The sequence below is a fragment of the Cynocephalus volans genome, chromosome 9, assembly GCF_027409185.1.
Source record: "Cynocephalus volans isolate mCynVol1 chromosome 9, mCynVol1.pri, whole genome shotgun sequence".
In the NCBI taxonomy this organism is placed as follows: domain Eukaryota; kingdom Metazoa; phylum Chordata; class Mammalia; order Dermoptera; family Cynocephalidae; genus Cynocephalus; species Cynocephalus volans.
In genome coordinates, this window is record NC_084468.1 from 22,422,052 (window position 1) to 22,443,051 (window position 21,000).

Sequence of the window (21,000 nt, forward strand, 5' to 3'; positions counted from 1 at the left end):
CTAGCCTGCATTTCCAGTTTTATTTCCTAAACTGCCCATCTCACACCTGAGATTCTACCTTGGTGAACTAATGCATAGCACATGTGCTGCTAGTCCACATTTCCACTCCATGGCAGACAGTCATCAATAGACAGGACACCCTTTTCACTAGGTGCAGACTCAGCCTCAGAATCCCTCTCAACACTATTTTCTAAGGGGCAACCCCCAATCAACCCAAATTGGAGTGCAACATGCAACCTATTTTGCTATCCATCACATCAAGAGATGCAGGCTCATTGCCACTCCATCACCGGGCTGCATTTTCTCCTGTGTGTGCCATGACTCATGTTTTCCTTCTGCCTGGATACCCTTCCCTCCATCCCCTTTCTGAAAACTCTACTCATCCTTCAAGTCTCTGTTCAAATGTCACCTTCTCTGTGAAGAAGCCTAGCAAAGCATCTAACACAAGGAGATTGCTCGGGAAGTTTTTCAATCAATGAATGACTTTCAATAAATCAATCTCTTCATGACATCATCTGGCAGTATAGCTTAATGGTTAAGTGCGGGGTTTGAGAACCAAACTACCCAGGTTCAAATACCAGCTCCCTCATTGATAGCTGTGTGAACTTAGACAAGTTACCCAACCTCTCTGAGTCAGTTTCTTCCTTGGTATATGTGACAGTAGAGTATTGGGCAGATAAAATTAGACACCCACGTAAAGGATTTAGCACAGTGCCCGGCACATAGTGAGTGCTCAGTAACGGAAAGTAGCTGTAGTTATTGGTCACTGTATTTACCTCTCACCTAACTGCCTTAAAGAGAAGGGTTGTGTCTTCATCTCTGAGCCTCCAGACTTAGCAAAGATATCAGTACATGGTAGGAGCTCAGTGAATCTTCATTTAATGGAATTGCATGATACACCTCATACAAGAGGAACCAACAGAGGGCTCTGGGAGACCAGTGGTTAGCAAGTTAATTTCTGATGACGGAAATCAAAACAAACACACAAACTTCAGGTTGGAGGCTGGGGGAGGTTGGAAATTTGAGACAGCTATTGAAATATGGGTATGATTTTGCCAAGAAGATATGGAAGGTGGCCATAGGGGGAGGTGTTGGTTCTCGGGGTTGGGGTCGGGGTGGGGGCATCAGGGACCGTAGCTATTCTAGGTGAAAGGAACTGCATTAGCAAAAGCGTAGGGGTGGGGAGTACCAGACAAAATACAAAGGCGAAGCTGAGCTCAGGTGCGGTTGCAAAGGAGAGTCACTGAACAGAAGCCTCCAGGCCTAACCAGCGCAGTCCAAATGGGCTCTACCTAGGAAGCTGAGGAGCGTGTGCAGAGGCCCTGGGTAGGCACACAGCCACCCTCCCCTTGCATGCTCCCTACCCTGGCAGCACAGCTGTGTGAGGGCATCAGTGAGTGGTCACGGTGCGATCTTCACACATAAGCATAAGAGAGAAAAATTCCCTCCCCCTTGGCTAACAGCATCTATTCACTCAGTCGAAGAGTCACTGCATGCCTGCTGGATATGGGTGCTGTGCTAGGCACTGGAACAAAAACAACAAGGACCTGGCTTCGTGGAGCTTGAGTTCTAATGCAGGAGACAGTCACAGGTAAATAAGCAAGTCATATATTTAATTACCATGTCCAGTGGGCGATAAGACTATGAAGGAAAATAAAGGTGGGCAATTACGGGTGGCAGGGGGTGGACTGCTGTGTTAGATAAGGGGGTCGGGGAAGCCATCTCTGGTGAAATGGCATTTGTACAGAGGTATGAATGAGGTCAGGGAGCAAGCCACACAGTGATCCAGTAGAAGAGCATTTTAGGTGGAATGAACAGTCACCCAAACGTCCCAAAGTGGGAATGAACTTGGTATGTACAAGGAGAAGCAAGCGACCTGTGCGGCTGGAACAGGTGGGCAAGGGGTTCATGGTAGGAGAGGAGGGCAGCAAGAGGCCAGGGACAGATCCTACAGGCCAGGGCAAGGGGCATGGGTTGATCCTAACTGCACTGGGAGAAACAGGGGGGTTTAAGCAGGGAGTGCTGTGAGCAGCTTGCACCAGCTGCTGTGTGGAAGGCAAGGGCAGAGCTGAGAGGCCACTTGCAGGTGGTGGCAGGAGTCCAGACAGGAGGCTGGAGGCTTGGACCAGGATGACAGTAGCACACATGGTGAGAAGGGTGAGAAGTGACTGACTGTGTGATATATATAGTCTGAAGGTGGAAGCAACAGCACCAACTGACTCTCACAATAGAGTGTGACAGGAAGAGAAGCCCAGGTGGGACCCCAAGTCTGGGCCTGAATGTGGTTGATTCCTTTCTTTCAGTGAGTTCACTGAGGAGTAAGGCACACATGTGACTTGTGTGGGACAACAGATAACACCCAGTCTCCTCCCCCAAGGAAATGAATGACAATAAGTGGAGCCACAGGTGTGGTCTACCCATGGTCACCTATGCCCCACATACCCAGAATGCAGCAGGGACAGGTACACCAGGAGGGCACGTGGCCAAGCCTTGACACACAGGCATTCTGAAAAGCTGCCGATTTCTGAGCTGGGTTAGGTTTACCCATCAGGGCCGGACAAAAGTGTGCTGCACAGCCACCAAAAATCAGACTGGTGGCCTGGCCTGGGCCCTGGCAAAGGAGCTTTGCTGCCGAGGGGTGTATAGGGGAGTCGGGAGCCCAAGCTAAGCCAAGGGTGGTGGGTGCTCCCACCACACTCCTAGAACATCCAAGAATGGGGACTTTGACTCTGTCTCTATAAATGGAAAAGAAAATGAAAGCAAGTCGGGGGTGCTTCGGTTCAGAGGCAGGGCCATCGCAGGACACCAAGCACATGACACAGAACACATGCCTGAAATCCCACACCAGTGCTGGCTGCAGACTGTGACGGGGACCAGATGACCAGAAGTGACAGGTGCCCCCACCCCTCAGCTCTGTGCCTCACCAATGCCCCCTTGTTGTCCTGGCTTGACTTGTTCATCAAGAGCCAAACAAAGAAGCCCCTGCCCAGAACAAGCCAGAGGCTGGGCCCCCTTCCATCCCCACAGCCGATATCCAGGACAAGGTCATGGACACTTTCCAGAGGGCTGCTGCAGACACTCCTGTGCTGTGTCGTTTAACAACAGGGAGGGGGTATGCTACCCTTCTTTGGTAAACAAATCACAGCCACGTGAACAGAGCTGGTTTTCAGGGTGCACAGAGCTCCCTCTTCCTTTTTGGTGACTTTCACTCTTAGAAAAGGTTTTCATCTGCCTTACGGTCTTATTAGATTAGTTCTCACACCAAAAGTCATGCTCTGAAGAAAGTGGGAAGAAAAATCCCCCTGTGCTATACCTGAGCCTTGTGCATGTGGGAAGGAGCAACAAAGAAAGAAAAGACATTTCACAGTGTAAGGGCACGTTCAGGTGCACGAAGAGCCGAGGCATTCGTAAATGATTTCATTTGGAAATTTCCAGCTTGCAATTCAGTCATTCTTCAATGAGAAATATATGATTTGCCAAACATGAAATGGAATCATTAAGGCCTGATGAAGTCAGAGGCAAAGCAAGACGCGGCTGTGTATGCCCCCTGCCTCCTTCTCCTTAACAAACTAGGTGGCCCCACGGAAGGCATTCCAGACAGATGCTAGTGTGGGGCTCTGCCTGGAAGAGAGGGGCGCACTGATCATCAAAGTGCACGCAGCTCCACTTATTTCGGACATTTAATTACGCACCCTCCCTACCCCAACACACACACACAAAGGGAGCTGGCCTCCTTCCTCTAGATATCTCTGTATGTAAAGCACCGTGCAAACCCAGAATACGCCAGACACAGAACAGGGCTATTAAAACAAAATGTAGGATAAAGTTGTATAGAATTATACACAGCACACATCTGAGTGCATGTGAAAGTTGGTGAAACCTGAATAAGGTGTGCAGTCTAGTGAACCATATTAGATCAACGCACGTTCCCGGGTTTTGATATTGTTCTATAGCTATCAAAGACACCGGGGAAGGCCGAGAAGGGGGTGCGTGGGACTCTCGTACCATTTTTGCAGCTTTCTGTGACTCTATAATCATTTCAAAGTAGTTTTCAAGATGTCAAATGTGGATTAATCTACTCATGGAGTAATGGGTTAATGGTTTAATGGATTACTGGGGAGAGGACCTGGCGGCTTTATAAGGAGAGGAGGAAAGCACGTGGACACACTCTTCCCCCTCCTCACCACGTGGTACCCTGTGTTGTCACCTTGGGACACTGTAGAGAGTCCCCACCAAGGGGAAGGCCCCCTTCCATTTGGAAGATGTGCCCCCTGGACCTTCAACTTGCCAGACTCCAAAACTGTAAGAAATAAATTATGTTACTTTGTAAATTACCCAGTTTCAGGTATTCTGTTATCAGCAACCGAAAACAGATTAACACAGTTCTCAAGTATTAGGGTGAATCAGAGTCATGGGGAATGAATTCAAAATGCTGATTCCAGGTTCCTGTCCCTCCACAGATCCTGACTGAGCAGGTAAGTGTGGGGCCAAGGAATCTGCATTTTCAGCAAGAGCACTGGGTGATTCCATCACAGGTATTCTTAGGGCCACACTTTAGGAAACACTGCCAGACTCCAGGTGGGTGCCTGGGAGCACTCTCGGCTTGGCTCCCCATTGCAGGGTGGGGAGAAGAGCTGGCAGGTGCTCAGCATCCACAGGGCGAGGTGCTGCTCATGCCCATAGGGAGAACTTCAGGCCCCCACTTCTACGTGTGTGCCAGAGACCTCCAACCCCCGTGCTTAAGGGAGGCTGCAGAAGGCACGAAGGCCTCCTATATTGGTCCTGCAGAGGCTGTGACCATGTGACATTCAGGATAAACTGCAGAGTTGGGACTCTATCATCACAGCTACTTTTTACTGAGTGCTAATGATGTGCTAAGCAACTGGCTCCCATTTAATCCTTGCAACACCGCTCAGAGAGAATTATTTACTATCCTCATTTGACAGATAAGAATACTGAGGCTCAGAGAGTTCCAAGGTTCCCTAGGTAGAAAGCGGCAAAGCAGGAGCTGATCCCAGAAGGAATGATTATTCTATAAAACAACCTCCCTTTCTGACACAAAGCTTCCTTCAGGTTCTCTTCTCCTCTAGGATAAAACATTCTGCTTAAAAGTCACCAAAACTTCAGGGATTTGGGGGGAAAGGGAAATGGGAAGAAGACTTTCCCAATCCTGTTTCAGTGGCATTAATGCTCATTTCCAATTTAAAGCAGATCTAAACCTCTCCAAGTGTCCATTCCACAGGCTCGTTGTCCCTCCCTCCTATCACCTTCAGTCCTCCTTTCTCCTGATCATTCTCTCTTTCCCTTTTTACTTTTCTCTTTCTGTCTCTAATGTCCAAGATCACAGACTCAGTGCCTCTTTCCGTTTTCCACGTCTCCCCCACTGCTAATGTAAGAATTTGCTCCTGCCTTCCTATTATGATGCAGGCTGTTTGGAGAAAGAGAATTCAGTTTCTAGTAAGGCAACGACCTACCATTCTCCAGAGGACACTGTGGAATCTTGTTTGCCCGAAGGTTCCAAATGTAATCCATATTCCACTCAAGGCACACTTGATGATCTTTGAAAGGGCGTTCAAAAGGCGGGACTGTCTTCAGCAGAGTGTAATTCCTTGCTACGGCATGTAGCAAGTTTTCCTCCCATTTAACATTCAAGTCTCCACCACTATATTTGTGAGTAATCCAGGCGCGTAGTATCACCACAGATACTGAGATGGAGTGTCTGATGAAATAATCATCTCTGTAAACCATAATGCTTGGAAATTTCACATGTACTATTTGTGTCCTGCTGGTGTGAAGATGTTTCTCGTTCTTCCACCTCTTTTTGTATACGGGAATGCTACTTCTGAACTCAGATGAAACAACTGCTTCCAGACTGACAATACAAGGCTGAGAGCATAAATACTCAACCAAGACTTCAGAAACGTTGCGAACATTTCCTTCAAAGACAGTAAAATAAATAAAGTCTTTGTAAGCCACACTCTGCTCAGCTTTGGGTATCACCGACGTAGTCAAGGAAGTCTGCCTACCCAGAGATGGCACAAAATTCTGAAAAGGAGGGGGAAAAAAAAGAGTAAGAGACACAGAATATTTAAAAATTATCATAATAACAGGTATATGAATCATTATTTTCCTGGGATAAAAAATAATATCCATCTACATAAAGCAATGAATGTGGAAAATAAAAGATGTCAAAACCACTATTGAATGATTGGAGAAAAACCAACCCAACACACACAAATAAAGATTAGGTCACATAAAAGTCTCTCCCCAGACTCAGCAGCATCTGCTGATCAAAATGTGACTTTCAAAGCTATGTAGCAATAATTCCAGAGTTGGTTTCCAAATGGAGGAGCTAGTTCACAACAAATCCAGTAGCAGTAGAACCTGCCTCAGAATGAAAAAGAGACAACCCGGCTTCAGACATTTTCAAGCAATTGTCCTGACTTCAAATGGTGGTCAGACACCGCCAAATCAAAGGATGGGAGAAAAGTTCAAAGTGCACCCACAAGGAAACATAACAGGGCTGCCAACCTGGCCCCTGTTTTTCCTGTGAGTTCGGAGCCAGGACAAGTCTGCATGACGGATGGACCAGCAGGAGGTTTCTATTGCTCCAAAGCACATGCAGGCAAACTTGGACCATGGCCTGTGATGTCTGATCCTTTCACCATGGATGATGCTACATGTGCCAAGATTGATTTTAGCTGCATGTCTACTTATTTGGTTCTTTAAATGACCAAGCCCTTTCAATGTGGATGTTTCTTCTGAAAGCTTGGTCTTGAAATCAAGGCGATGTTTTGAGCCTGAGATACTGATATATGGGTGTTAAGAGCTCTTCTGAATATAACTTTGTGATTTAGGAATCTAAAATACAATAGCAAAAATACACTCTATACCCATTAGGGTGGCTATTATCCAAAAAGAAAAAATATATGTATCAAATGTGGGTGAGGATGTGGAGAAACTGGAACCCTTGTGGATTGTTAATGAAGCAGCTATGGAAAACGGTATGGCAGTTCCTCAAAAAAATTAAATATAGAATTTACTAATGATCTGATCCAGCAATTCCACTTGTGGGTATGTACCCAAAAGAGTTGAAAGCAAGAACTTGAAGAAATATTTATACACTTGTGTTCATAGCAGCATTATTTGAAATAGCTAAAAGCAGCCCAAGTGTCCATCAATGAATGAATGGATAAACAAAATGTAGTATGTACATACAATGGAATATTATTCAGCCCTAAAAAAGAGAATGAAATTCTGATATATGCTGTGACATGGATAAACTTGAATACATTATGCTAAGTGAAACAAGCTAGACACAAAAGAACAAATACTGTAGGATCCACTTACATGAGGTACCTAGAGTAGTCAAGTTCACAGAGACAGAAGGTAGAAGAGAGTCTACCGGGGTCTGCGGGGAGGGGAGAATGGGCAGTTAGTGTTTAATGGGTCCAGAATTTCAGTTTGGGAAGATGAAAAAGTGCTGGAGATGGAAAGTGCGGGAGATGGTTGCACAACAGTGTGCATTTACCGAACACTACTGAACCGTACATTTAAAAATGATTAAGATGGTAAATTTTATTTTATGAATATTTTTATCACAGTTTTAAAGAGAAAGGTCATTTTGATCTCCTCTAAGGAAAGAAGAAATAGGGACTCCTTTTGTCACTTCTTTCTTAGAGCTGTAAAAGAGGCAAAGCTGGATAAGATAGGAAGTCTAGTGTTAGAGAATCATGTCTATAAGTAACAGTGATATAAGATGGAATGTGGTCAGTGCTCCAATCAAATTATATACAAGCCCAAGGGAGCCCACACCAGGAGAAAGTAATTCTGAGCGGGGGGTCTAGGGCAAGCTTTTGGAAGAAACGGTACTTCAGTCAGACTTTGGGGGGTGAAGAGAAGTTCTTCAGGAAGACAGGAAAGGCACCGGGAGGGTGTGAGCTACATAAGCAGGGCAGGAAGGTAGGAAGACGCGGGTGTATTCAGGGCGAAGGGAGCAGCTTGGTTTGGCCAAAGAATAAAACGGAGGAAGACACACAAATGGGCATGGGGACATGACATTAGGAAGAAAGGCAGGGTTCTGGCCCTGCATAGCATTGAATCCCAGCCCGCGGAACTTTCATTCTGCTCAGAGCAAAGAATCAATGAAAGTTTCTGTAAACAGGGGTGATGTTTCCCTTTTAAAGCAACTGACAGTCGACTAGAAACAAGGCTAACAAAACGGGCAAATGACGTCATTCATCGATAAATTCTCACTCACAGTAAGAGAAATACAAATTGAAACTACACTGAGATACCATTTTTAACCTATTAGATTTACAGAGATCAAAAAGTTGGATAACACTTTACACTGGCCGGACTGCAGAAAAGCATGCCCTCTTCTGTATTGCTGGTGGCAGTAACCTCCATGAGGCCAATCAGGCAGTCTCTACCAAAAGTGTAAATGCACGAACCCTCCGGCCCAATAATTCCACTTCTAGGATTTTATTCTACAAATATGGTGGAAAAAGTTCATGGAAACCGTCGGATTATCTCTCAATTCTATTTTTCCACAAACTTTTTGAAGTACCCTTGTATACTCAAATTTGTGCAAAACGATTTATGTATAGATTTTCACTGTAGTATCGTTTGCAATAGCAGAAGACGGGAAGCTTAAATGTCCATCAAGAGGGGGCTGATTAAATAAATTATAGTACATCCACCTGCAGAGTACTATAAAGCTATTGAAAAAAAGATCTTCATACACAGATAATGGAATGGTCTCTAAAGGGCTTTTTGTTTGTTTGTTTGCTTGTTTTTAAAGCAGGTTCAAAAATATCAAATAGGTTAATGTATTTTTCCTTTCCTTTTTTTTTTTTTTTAAACTTGAATACACATAGCCTTGGTTGCTCACATGGATAAGGATGGGGTGACCAGGAGACGGGCTAAGAGAGAGAGATGCACTGTAAATTCTTCCTTATCTTTTGAATTTTGTACCACGTGAATATTTTTTTAAAAAGCAAGGGAAGCAACCATCCTAAAAGGTGAAAGTGGAAAATGTGGCTTCTGCAAATGGCAGGGGGGAACAGGAGAAGGGCTAGTCATTCCTTCTGATCCGTCTTGGGAAAACTGTGAGAAGAAATGTGTAAAGAGGGGGTACAGTCCAAGCTGTCCACCCCCGCAGGGAGAGGTGTAATTATTTTCTGTTCTCATGTATTCTGCCTAATTACAGGCGGGAAACAAATATAAAAATAATCTTATAATAGAAGTAGAGAACATTAGAGCAGACGAGCCCTCAGTTATGAGCCGACCCACTCCTTCATTTTCTGGACAAGGAAATGACAGCCTAGAGGTGATGTTCTCTGACACTGCTCTGCTGGTGGGTTAGCAGAGGCCAGCCCAGAAGTCCGCTCTTTTTCTTCACTCCCACCTGCTCCCACATTTCCTACCCCAGGACACATAACAGCAGGACTGAAGAGTCACCAGTGCACGGCTGCCTGGGAACTCCAGGGTGAATTCTGCTTCTTTATGAACAGAGATGCGCCCAGCATTTGTCCACAAGTTGGGGTTTATTCATTTGGCCAGATGTGCCAGAATGCCACCCCCATCCTCAAGATGCCAATCAAGCTGCTAAGCCCACAACACAGTTTACCCAAAGCCAGCGATTGCTGGCACTGATGGAAGCTGGAGCAGAGAGTGGCCAATGGGTGGCCAGGGCGCCTTATTCCAAAGCAATGCCCCAATGCTGCCCTGACTAAGTTCCACAGGAAGCAGACGTTTGTTGATTGAGAGAGAAGACAGGCAACGCAGAGTCTAGGACATGCCATGGCATATTAAATAACACAGTGTGTTCTTTTGCAAAGAATGACTTAAAACCTCTTCCTCATTCTTTTAACATACACCTTAAAAACTTACCTAGATCCAGTTAGCCTGCTTCAATTTTTTTTCTATCACGTTTTTAATGCCAATGCTACAAATTTTTAATCAGAATGCTGGGGAAAGGCCGTTTGATTTGACTAGATTTCATTGCAAAGTGCACTTCATAATAATCATGTTCATTATTTTTCATCTTATTGCTAAAAATGCACCAGTCCACATTTCTGCATTAATAAGCACAGTACACTGAGCATGGTTTCAGTTTTGCTTGATGATCCAAGTTCATAACATTGGGGAGGAAGAAGGTACACACCCACCTCCCGTGTACCTCTCCAGGGCCTTCCCTCCAAATTCTGTTTCAAAGAAAATCTCTGTATACTCATATGAAGATTATTTTATTTCCACCCACTTCAGAGTCTCAAGAACGGTAAATGTAACCCAAAGGAATATGGGTGGCAGACATCTGCTATCCAACCTGGTAGTCACAAGTCATGTCAAGCATTTGTAACGTGGCTGGGCCTAACTGAGATGGGCTGTAAGTAGAAAATTTACACTGAATTCAAAGCCTTAATATTTTGGGCCGACCCCGTGGCTCACTCGGGAGAGTGTGGCGCTGGGAGCGCAGCGGGGCTCCGGCCGCAGGTTCGGATCCTATATAGGGATAGCCGGTGCGCTCACTGGCTGAGTGTGGTGTGGGCGACACCAAGCCAAGGGTTGCGATCCCCTTACCGGTCACAAAAAAGACCAAAAAAAAAAAAAAAAGCCTTAATATTTTTAAAAAGGCTGTGAAATATCTCAGTAATAATTTTTATATTGATGGCACGTTGAAATAACATTTGGATACATCGAGTTAAATAAAACACATTATTAAAATTAATTACATCTGTTATTTCCTTTTTTCACATGGATACCAGAAAATATAAAACTGCTTACGTGGCTCACATTTTCTATGGGACGGTGCTATTCTAGATTTGAAGTCGGCAGGCTTTTTCTGTAAACGATGGCCAAATGGTAAATATTTTAGGGTTTGCCGGCCACTCTGAGTCTATCACAACTATTCAACGCAGCCACAGGGACAACACGTAACCAAATGAGCGCAGCTATGGTCCAATAAAACTTTGTTTATGCAAGCAGGTGGCTGGATTAGCCCATGGGCCATAGTTTGCCCACCACCATTGCAGATTACCAAGCTTTTACTCTAGGTAGAGTTAGATATATCTTGTAAGGAGTTCTCATATAGGAGAATTGGGATGAATAACCCAACTAGGCAAAATTTCACATATATGTAGTTGATGAGCCTTGACTCCACATTTTTCTAAGGTTCCCTGGTGGTGGTTGTTGACATCTTGCTATTATTTCTTTCTGAAAAGATCAAAGTCTGATAAGTACTTGGAGCTAGGCTGGGCAAAGAGATATATGTCATGGACTGAGATGGATTATTTGAGAAGTGGGGGACAGATGAGTGACAGCTCACATACAAGAGAAAAGTGACTTCAGGGACAGGGCAATGTTTTGTTAATATAAAGGGGGGGGTTGTGGCCCCCAAGAGGGCCTCAAAATCACTCCATTGACTTGCCTGGAGCATGGTCTAAAACACTCAAGAAAATGTGTCCGTGGCACCTATGCCATGATGGAAGCTGGCATCTCATGGGCTGGAGCAGACCCAGCGGGCAGCTGCTACACCATGAGTTGTGGCTACCTCTATTATGTACAAAACCAACACCGATTAGCAACACATCACACTCTAAATATTGATTAAACTGAAGCTGATTTCCTGGCTCAAGTCATGTGTGTGGTTATAAGCTGTTTCCTGCCAGGAAAATAAGGCAATTAACTTGAAGAGTTTCAGCTACAGACATGACACGTGTCCAGCCTTCATAGGTATTTCCACATGCCAGGTTGCATTAACATAAAGTCAAAAACTACCCACACGTTCTTTTGTCTAGAAATTATGAGGCCAGAGCCCAGGTCATTGTTCTGTCTCCAGCTTCTAAGATACAGCTGGCCATACAGTAGGAATTTAGTAAGAGTTTCCAGCTGAAACACAGTTGTAGGCATGAGTATTCCTGCCTCGTGCCTCAGTGGCCCATCCTGTCTCACTGCTCCACAGCCTGAGGGGCACCTGCATGTATACCACAAGACACAAGTACTCTTGTGAAGAGGGCGCCCACCCCTTCTCCCCTTTCTGTCTGGTCTCATAAGTCCTTCCAAAGGACCCTTACCCTCTGGCCTTTCATTGGGCCCCTGAGTGTCACAGCTGAGCTGGGACTATGAGGTCACGGAAGGTAACACTTTGGCACTCACCTTACCCATTTGGAGTGAACTTCTCTCTGCTATTTTGTCCCTCCAGATCTTCCAGACAACTACCCTACACTCTAGAATGTTTCTATTTCTCCACACCAAAAATACAAATTAAATTTTGAAAATTTCCCAGCTCTCAACCCTCTGTTGGATTCCTGTTCATTTGGCAAGTTCATCCACGTTAATGTGATAATGAAAAAATCCTGAGGTAAAGTCATGGATCTGCACTTCTATGCCAGCTTTGTAGAGATAATGCCTTAAAAGCACAGCCCAAATGCACTGCAGCTGTAAGCAAGATATTTAGGGGGTAAAGGGGCATTTCTGTGCCCCTCAAATTACGCCATTTAGGCAGCCACATAGATGTTCCGCCTCGGAAGCCATTATCTGCTCTGCATACAAAGCTGGGCTCTGAAAGATGCCTGGGCCCTCAAAGATCTGTTTATGCCAGAAGTAAGTTCTCATCAAAGTCAATTTGACAATGGCACGTACAGTCACAAAACAGATTCCTTTGCTTTTGTGTAATTGTGTGTTTATTGTCAACTTTTTTAAAAAACAAAGAAATGAGCCAGTTAATGTATGTTCATGATAGAAGACCCAAAAGTAGAGACCTAAATGCATTGAATTTAGCATGGGAATCAAGAAACAGATGAATTTATGTATCTTGTGAATGGAAAAAAATAACTATCAATATTGCTTAAACTTCTTTTAGGATGACTACATTTGATTCCTTTAAACAAAATCAATAAGAAGCGACTCTATTCAAATAACCCTCCCTTGTTCCAAAAAGCTGAGAAAACTTGGCTCTTTTCTCTATATGGTCCACTTGGTGTTTAAGGAAGAGACAGAAAAATTGGAAAATCTTAAATCATTCATGCCTCCTTGTGGAAAGCTCGTTCACACTTATACGTGTATGTGGATAGGTCTGATATGCAAACAATAATTGAATGTCTGTTTTTCTCATTCTGTCCCATCAGTTACTAAGAAAAACTTGGCTCATGAGCACTTTCTCTCCACGCTGGCCAGATCAAACTTTCCATAGGTCAAAAAGGTAATTATATGGGCCTAAAAGGCCTATTTTTTCAGTTTCTCTGACTAGATAAAAGCAAAAATTCTGTTTATGTCAACAGAGTGTGCAATTAAGCAGAATGGGCAATGACATCGATATGGACTTCAGCATCAAGGTATGCCCCGGGAAACATTTCCCAGCCGAGAATTGCTTCTTCTCAAACCTAAGAGCTGGCCTGAGGAACACCATCACGATAATGATCAATATTCCTAGTTGTGTAAGACACCCCCCCCCATACTATTTAATATGCTGCTTCTTTCTAACTCAAATTATACAAGGTTAACGAAGGTTGGTTTGGCTTTATTTCATTGAGTACCTACTGTATGCTGGGAATTGGGATAAGTGCATTAAATCTTTTTTTTCACTCACTTTTAACCTCATTCTCTCACACAGAACTTCATAAAATGTCTCACTTCTAACCTAACCTTCACAAAATCTCCCAGAAACACCCAGCATGATGTCCTCAACTCACCCACTTGCCTTTACACCTGTCACCACTTTCTGGGTACAGGTGAGAGAATCTCAGGATTTACTCCCGTCCCATTTTGAAAGGGCAGGGGGTGGAGATGCCTAACATGCCATCATGCCAGTATGCCTCGAATCTGGGGAGGACAGATATTATCTGACCCACAGACACATACACGGGACTGAGCCACCTTCTCAGCACGATTCCTCGGGTGAGAACGGGAGACGACTGAGAGCCTGGCTGAAGCAGAACGTCGCCAGCCATCCCTCCCACGGCGCATCCTGCTCCTCGGTTCCCTTCTCAGGGGAACGAGATGGGCCAATAAACAAGTAACTGACTTCACTTTAGGCTATTTACGGGCTCCTCGAGTCTATCCATCTTCTCGGCGAATTGCCTGGTTCTTTATTTCTTCTTTTCTGCCTTTCCTCTGGCTCCTAAGCTTTTGCCAACATCCAGCCAGAAGAAATAGAAGGCAGGAAACAAACAGCACGGCCTGGGAGCTCTAGGAGCTCTGGTCGGGATGAACGTGGGAGCCAGTGGCTGACGTGAAGTGTGGAGGTTATCTCTGTATTTCAAATGTCTGTCATCACCCTTCCCCAGGCTGAGTGACTGAGGGTCTCTTTACCTTGTTTTGCTGTTCCTCTGTCCTGCAGGGCACACATGGTAAGGGATGAATGAATATTCCTACACGGATAAGCGATGGGATGTGGCCACTTACGCAGTCCTAAACAGGACTCTAGCACAGCTACTGCTGATCCCCACATACATCTGTGCTGCTGATGTCCTCTCATTTCTGTCCTCTGGTTGTCTAACAAGCGCAAATGTCCACTCTGAATATACCAGCTCTACAGCTGACATCAATATTGGCCATCATGAGATTTATTTTCTCATTTAAGAAAAAATTGTACCTTCGAGACCAGAGTTCCAAATGCACAGAATTGCCTTCTCAAAATGCCCTTGCCACAGATGGGGCTGGGGGCAGCCTCAGGCGGGTTCCAGCCAAGTTTGGAGGAAGGTAAGCCTTAACGGTGTAAGAAAATGGCGGGGGGGGTGGTTGGCAGAAGTACCGTGTGGGACACACTTCTCAGCACCAGTGACCTTAGTGGAGGCAATTGCATTACTCTGATTTTGAGGCCCTCACCCTCCCTGAGGAAGCTCTCTGCAGTTGGACCTTTGGTGACCTCAGAATTTTCTGGATGGAACCAGGGATCATCTTTTCAGAAATTTGCTTGGCATCGTTCTGTGACATCTTTCAGGCCTCATCACAATTATTCATGCTTTGGCAGTATCCTAGCTACAGTCACAGTCCTCCTCTGGAGCTCAGACTGAAGATTGCTCTGTCCCAGTGGATGGAGAAGGCAGGCACCCATCACTCAGGACCCTGACTCCAGGAGGCACACTCCCCATGAGGCTTAAAGGGCCTCTCTTCAGAAAGCCACTCTCAGCCTCCAGCCCTCGTGAACAGGCAAATAGGTGTGGATGAAACAAAACAGGAACTGGTCCACAAATTATGGACAATTTGGCTTTGGGATGCATTCCAAGGTACACTCACTATACACTTGGACACATATCCATACAAACTCAAATGCTAACCCCCGCCAGCTGTCTCTGGACTATATAAAGACCCAATCCTTTACTTCTCTATTACCGATGGCAAATATTTTCTGATTTTAAGTTTTCTTTTTTTCTCTTTAACATCCTGCTTCTATTTTGCGGCCTGCACTTCCTGCTTTGTATATTTTAGGTTACTTTAAACATGACCTCACTTCCTGGCCAATTGCACAGTTGCTGCTAATTGCTAGAGCTTTGCTAATGGCCTGGACTTCCATGCATGAAGGAAATAAGTTACAAGCAGCAAAATCCAGAAGGCAATAAGCTAGCATGGGTTAGAGCTGGGGCTCTGGAAGTAGACAGACTAGGGTTTCAATCTCAGACTACCTGTGTGGCCTAGGGCAATCTACTTAACCTTTCTGAGCCTCATTATCTTATCTGAATAGAGATCATAACAGCTCCTACCTCACAGGGTTGTTGTTAAGATTAATATTGGATAATGCCTACATACGACTTAGCACAATGCAAGCTATTATTATTACCACTTAGGCTTCCAAATCATGGAATAATAGCTTTCTTCCTCCAGTGCCTACATATTCCTGAGATCCTGCCTAGCTATTCTGCTGTACTTCTATCCTCCACCTGCCCACGTCTACCCTCCAGACCAATCATTTCCTCCAGGAAGCATTCCTTGATTGAGCAAGATGCACATAATGATGTATTTGCATTTTTTCTCTGTTGTTTCAGGTTTTGCATCTGTTTCATATAGATGTTTACATTTTCCCCAATCCACACAACAAGGTGCTCCAAGATCAGGAAGCCTCACCTTTCAGTAATATCTCTGGTAGCATATACCGCTAGAGAAAAATCTCAGCAAATAGCTAGACCTTCAGAACAAAATGGGGAGACCACCTTCTAAATGGGGCTTTTGCTTCCTTAGATTTGCAAAACCTCATTCAGTTGCGAAATGGCTCTCCAATTCTTTCCTTTGCAGTGGCCTATCAGAAGCCCATCTGAAGCAAGCACACACAGACAGGAAGCACTGACATTTCCCATTCCATGTTGTTCCAAATCCTTTCCTTCCCTGTCTGCCAAACATTCATCCATGCTCTAATTATTTTCCACATTACAGTATTTTCTATAATCTCTCTCTCTGGAGCCCTCTCTCACCACTTCACTCTCTCCCTCCATCCATCCAGGGCATCATTTTTCACTATCTATGATCTGTTCCCTTAAATCCCCCTGGTCCATATAGAACTTCTACACTGGCTCCATCATCTGTCTCTGCTCCCACAAACCACTTAGGCCTTTAGGCTTTGCTCTTACTACTCTGATTTCTTTAACTGTCAAGAAGTGGTCCCTCCTTGCCAGGTCTTGAGATTTCCATATGGAACGTTCCAGAGCACCTGTACATTAATTTTCATGCTCTACTCCCTCATTTCTGCTTCTCTGGGTAACCAGCAGCGCCTGGTGTACAGGGATCATCTGTTTAAACTGAAACCCTGTCATTTGTTATGTCAGTTTTATTTATGAGCCTATGTGCTGTAACCCAGTGGCATAAATATTAAATAATAATATCTTAGGCAAAAATAATAATAATAATTCACGTTTGCAGACAACTTCTTACAAAAATATGAAGTAAAACCAACTACAAAATCTGGCATTGGCTAATTTTGAAATATGAGTAAAAGCATAGATTGCTCAACAGGTACATGTAGAAGCAGAATTACAATTTGCATTTTTTTCACTCTCTTGCTTCAAGAAATAAAACATCAAAGAAGTAAAGAGTGTTAAAGGAAACTTGGGCTGGGAGGCAAAAGTCTCCAGAATCAAATTCTAATTCCTGCCATTATCTCCTAAGCAGTTTTTAGCTTCTAAGAAGAAAAACTCTGAATAATGACAATGCCATATAAATGAAAAGAATTTTGGACAATGACACTGCTCAATTTTTTTTTTTCTAGCATTCTGTGAATTTCCTATTACATCAGTTTCATGATTCAGCATTTTCCATTTCATTTATTTACAGTAATATATGTCGAGATAACCTAAGGTTTCCGCAGGATCCTGGAACCGTAAGGTAGGCTGGACAGGAAGGGTGTCGCCTTCTGCAAATTTACTATTGTTTAGAATTCAAAACAAGAGAAAGCAAGTCATCAAAGGAATTGAGAAATACTTTCCCACCTTGTGCCGAGGGTCTAAATTACTCTGGTATTTAAAATGAGTTGGTTTTGAAAAATAGGTTACTGCCATTTAGTTGATGACTGAAACAGCAGCCAAGAAGTGTGCAAATTGCAAACTGACACGTATGAGCCGAACACATTGTCTGAAATGACAATGTTCAACAGACGCAGCTAAAGTCACCACTCCGGCCGTGAGCGTGTTACAAAGAACCAGATTTCTTTCTGGCGTCCGCAACTTGGCTGGAGGGAGTGACCAAGGAGGAGTTGAGAGCGCTGGAAATGCGAGGTGCGTTGACAGAAAACCGCCCGGGCCGCGAGGACCCGGAGGAAACTAGAAAGAGGGTCGAGGCGGGTGGCGGGCGGGGAGATGGAGACGAAGTTGGGCACGGGCAGGAAAGGAGCTGCGAGAAGGCTGAGAGGGAAGCCCCGGAGAGCTGGGGAGGGGGCTGGAGAGCAGTGCGCGGCGGGGCAGGGGGCGAACGCCGGGAAGCCAGGTTCCAGGTGGAGCGGGGGACAGGAAGGGGGATCCGGGAGAGCCTGACCCGGGTCTAGACCCAATCTGGGAGACAGAGGAAAGGACACGAGCTCTCGAGAGAGCAGCGCGGCAAGTCCGGTGCACGCGCCCCTCTCTGCGCCCCGGGTCCCCATCCCAGGTGCCGGGAGCGCCCGGAGTGCAGCGGCGGGGAAGAGCGAAAACTAGCAGCGTCGTCCCCGCCCGGCGCGGCAGGGTCCCTGACCACCCCGACCCGCGTCCCCGGGGCCCGCGCGGAGGGAAGGACCCGAACGGGGTCCGGCGCTCACCAGGTAGCAGAGCAGGAGCAGCGCCCAGGCAGGGCGGCCGCCGAGGCGCGGGGGGACGCGGCCGCTCGGGGGGGCCATCGCTGCGGCCCGGGGACCGACCGCGGGCGGCGGGGAGTGCTGCTGCTGCTGCCGCGGCCACCCGAGCCCCGCGCCGCGCCGCTGCATGGCGAGGCCGCCCGGATCCGGGCCGGAACAGGTCACCTGGTGCAGGGACCGGCCCCCGCCCGAGGCGCCACCTTCCCGCCCGCCCCCGGCCGGGCCGGCCGCCGCGCGCGGGGCCACCTGCCGCCACCGCCGGACCAGCCGCCGCCGCCGCCGCCACGGCCGCTCCCGCCGTCACCGCCCCCGCAGCCCCAGCCGAGTGCCGGCTCCTCCCCGCCTCCCAGTCCCCGTCCCCTCCCTCCGCTCTGCCTCCCTGCCCAGCCCGCCTCCCGGCCGCTCCCTGCGGCCCCCGGGCTGCCAGCCCTCCGGACAGCGGGCGCCCACGCCGGTGGGGACCGACCCCGGGCCCGCCCCCGGCCGCCAGCGCCCCCCCCAGCCCGGCTCGCTCGGCTCCCGGCCCGCCCCCCTGTCCCTTTCGCTCCTCGCCTCCCCGCCCCCTGCCCGCACCCCTGCTCTCCGCGGTCCCCTCCTCTCCGGCCGTCTCCCCCTCTTCTCCCACTCTCACCTCTCTCTGCCTCACCCCCTTTCCCCCCACTTTCTCCCCTGTCTCCTCCTCCTCTTCCTCCCTCGCGCCTTCTCTGTCCCACCCACCCCCTTTGCCGACCGCGCAGCCCAGTTCCCGCCCGTGCAATGGGTTTTTGTTTGGTTGCTTTTTTGGCCGGGGCGCCATTCCCGCAGGGCGCAGGGCGAGCGTGCCCCCTGGAGTTGCGCCACGCAGCGGCCCGGCTTCCAGTCCTTAAGGGTGGATTTTGACCTCTGCCAACCTCCACCTGTCCACCTGCAGCGCTGGGGCCACCTCCCGGCTGGCTGCGCCCCACCCTGCCTGCTGTTTCGTGGCACGTTCTGGATGTTTCCCGAGGGTTTTGTGCGGTGCCGCCGCCGCCGCTGCCGCTGCGCTCTTTGTTTTAATTGTCCAGAGTACTGGCACCCGGAGCGGGTTTGTGTTTGATTTGCATCCCTGTGCTCTGGCTTCCACTCTGGGCCGAAAAGAAAATGCATTAATTAGGTCAATACAATCGCACTCAAGCCCCAAATAAAAGGGGTCAGGCCCTTGAAGTGCGCAGCTTTTTTAAAAATCAGGACACATCCTCTGCCTTGGGGACGCAGGTCGGGACTGGCTGCTCGCCGACCCCGGTTGTGCGGCCAGGAGGAGAGGGGCTGCCCTGCGGCGGGGCCACCAGCTCACCGCCCGCCCTGGAACTCAGGCAAGCGCGTGGCGGGGTCTGGCGGCTCGGACGACGGCTTGGCCCGGCGACTCCTGCTCTCAAACAGTTAAGCCACCTTCGAAAGTTCGCAAAAGCTTCCCTTTGGCACTGGTGGATTTGTGAGGATTGGAACTAATAATAGACTGGGAGTCTGAGAGGACACAGCCCTTTCCCTGTGGAGGTGCCACCACTGTAGGTCGAGTCACCAACGGCGTCAGGGAGAGACTGATGTGAAGATGGGGTGCCCAGGGCTGGTGAGACCCGCGTAGAAATGACCTGAGCCTGGACATGCCCTCAGCCCTCTCACGACAGGATGAGCACACTGGGGATGCCAGCTCCTCAGCAGACTCACTCCTTGCTTATTTCAGGTCTCCTAAGAGCTGTGGCCCTGTGTGAGGCCACTGGCCCCCAGTCACACATCCGAGGTAATACCTTGTACCGGTGGTTCTCAAACCTCAGCCACATTGAATCACCCGGTGGGATTAAAACACAGATTGCTGGACTCCACCCCTAGAATGTCTGATTCAGGAGGTCCTGGGTGGGGCGGAGAATCTGCCTTTCTAACAAACTCCCGGGTGATGCTGACGCTGCCGGTCTGGAGACCCCCTTCCAGAACCACTGGCTTATAGGAAAAGGTCACTCCTGCTCCTCTCTCAGCCAGCTGCCACCACATTAAAGCATTTGGGGCGTTTGAGAGATTTCGCTCCTATATCCTGTCCCACTTCCACAGAAACAAAGCACTCAAAATTCTCCTGTGTGTTGTGGAAAACGATTTATTCTATCATGTGTCCAAAGAAACAGAAGATTTGGTGGCCTTGTCCCAGATCCTGTCTATATATTTTTTCCATCAGGTGAAAATACAGACTGCACTTTTAATGTGTGTGGAAGTAAAATTGTTGGCCAGTTCAGGAGAAGGGGCTTCCACAGGCATCACCGTATTTCTAGGGTGTCCACCTGTCTTCCCGGGCCTTCCTCTGGAATTTCTCTCCTTCCTCATTGCACCCAGACTCTGTTAATCTGCAGGGAACTGAATGGTTCCCTCAGGTTGTTTGTAATCAGGATTCATGGAATCAGAGTTTTCAAAGCTTTGTGAGCTTTAAAGGTTTGAATTTACCTAAGTGTAGTCCATGTAGAGTTGCCTCGCAGGGGGCTGGGCTATTTTTAACCTGGTATATCCAATGGCTCAGTTGTTCATCTTCTATTGCCTCCTGCTGTGTATTGGACACCACCTGAGGCCCCAGGAATCCAGAGAGACCATCTATTTTTGCGAAAAGCAGCAGGCAGGCAGAAACACGATTTAGTCCTGTAAAAAGCACATTGGAGTTGCTCTGTCGCCCAGGGCAGGGAGTGGTGGGATTGACTGATTAATCCTGTATTGGACAGGAGCAGAGAGAAGGTCAGGCTTTCTTTTCA

General features: G+C 47.3%; 1 protein-coding gene across 2 annotated transcripts in view; it reads right to left on the bottom strand.

Moving 5' to 3' along the window:
• The window catches only part of SEL1L3 (SEL1L family member 3), a 98,978-nt gene extending 80,545 nt beyond the window's left edge, over window positions 1-18,433 (bottom strand). For both annotated transcript variants that reach the window (XM_063107781.1, XM_063107780.1), the window contains exons 1-2: window positions 18,221-18,433; window positions 5,475-6,045 (exon numbers count right to left, since the gene is read on the bottom strand). In XM_063107781.1, coding sequence (XP_062963851.1) covers window positions 5,475-6,045; window positions 18,221-18,385 — 736 coding nt within the window. In that variant the 5' untranslated portion in view covers window positions 18,386-18,433. The remainder of the gene's footprint in view (window positions 1-5,474; window positions 6,046-18,220) is intronic.
• Window positions 18,434-21,000: the final 2,567 nt, after the last annotated feature.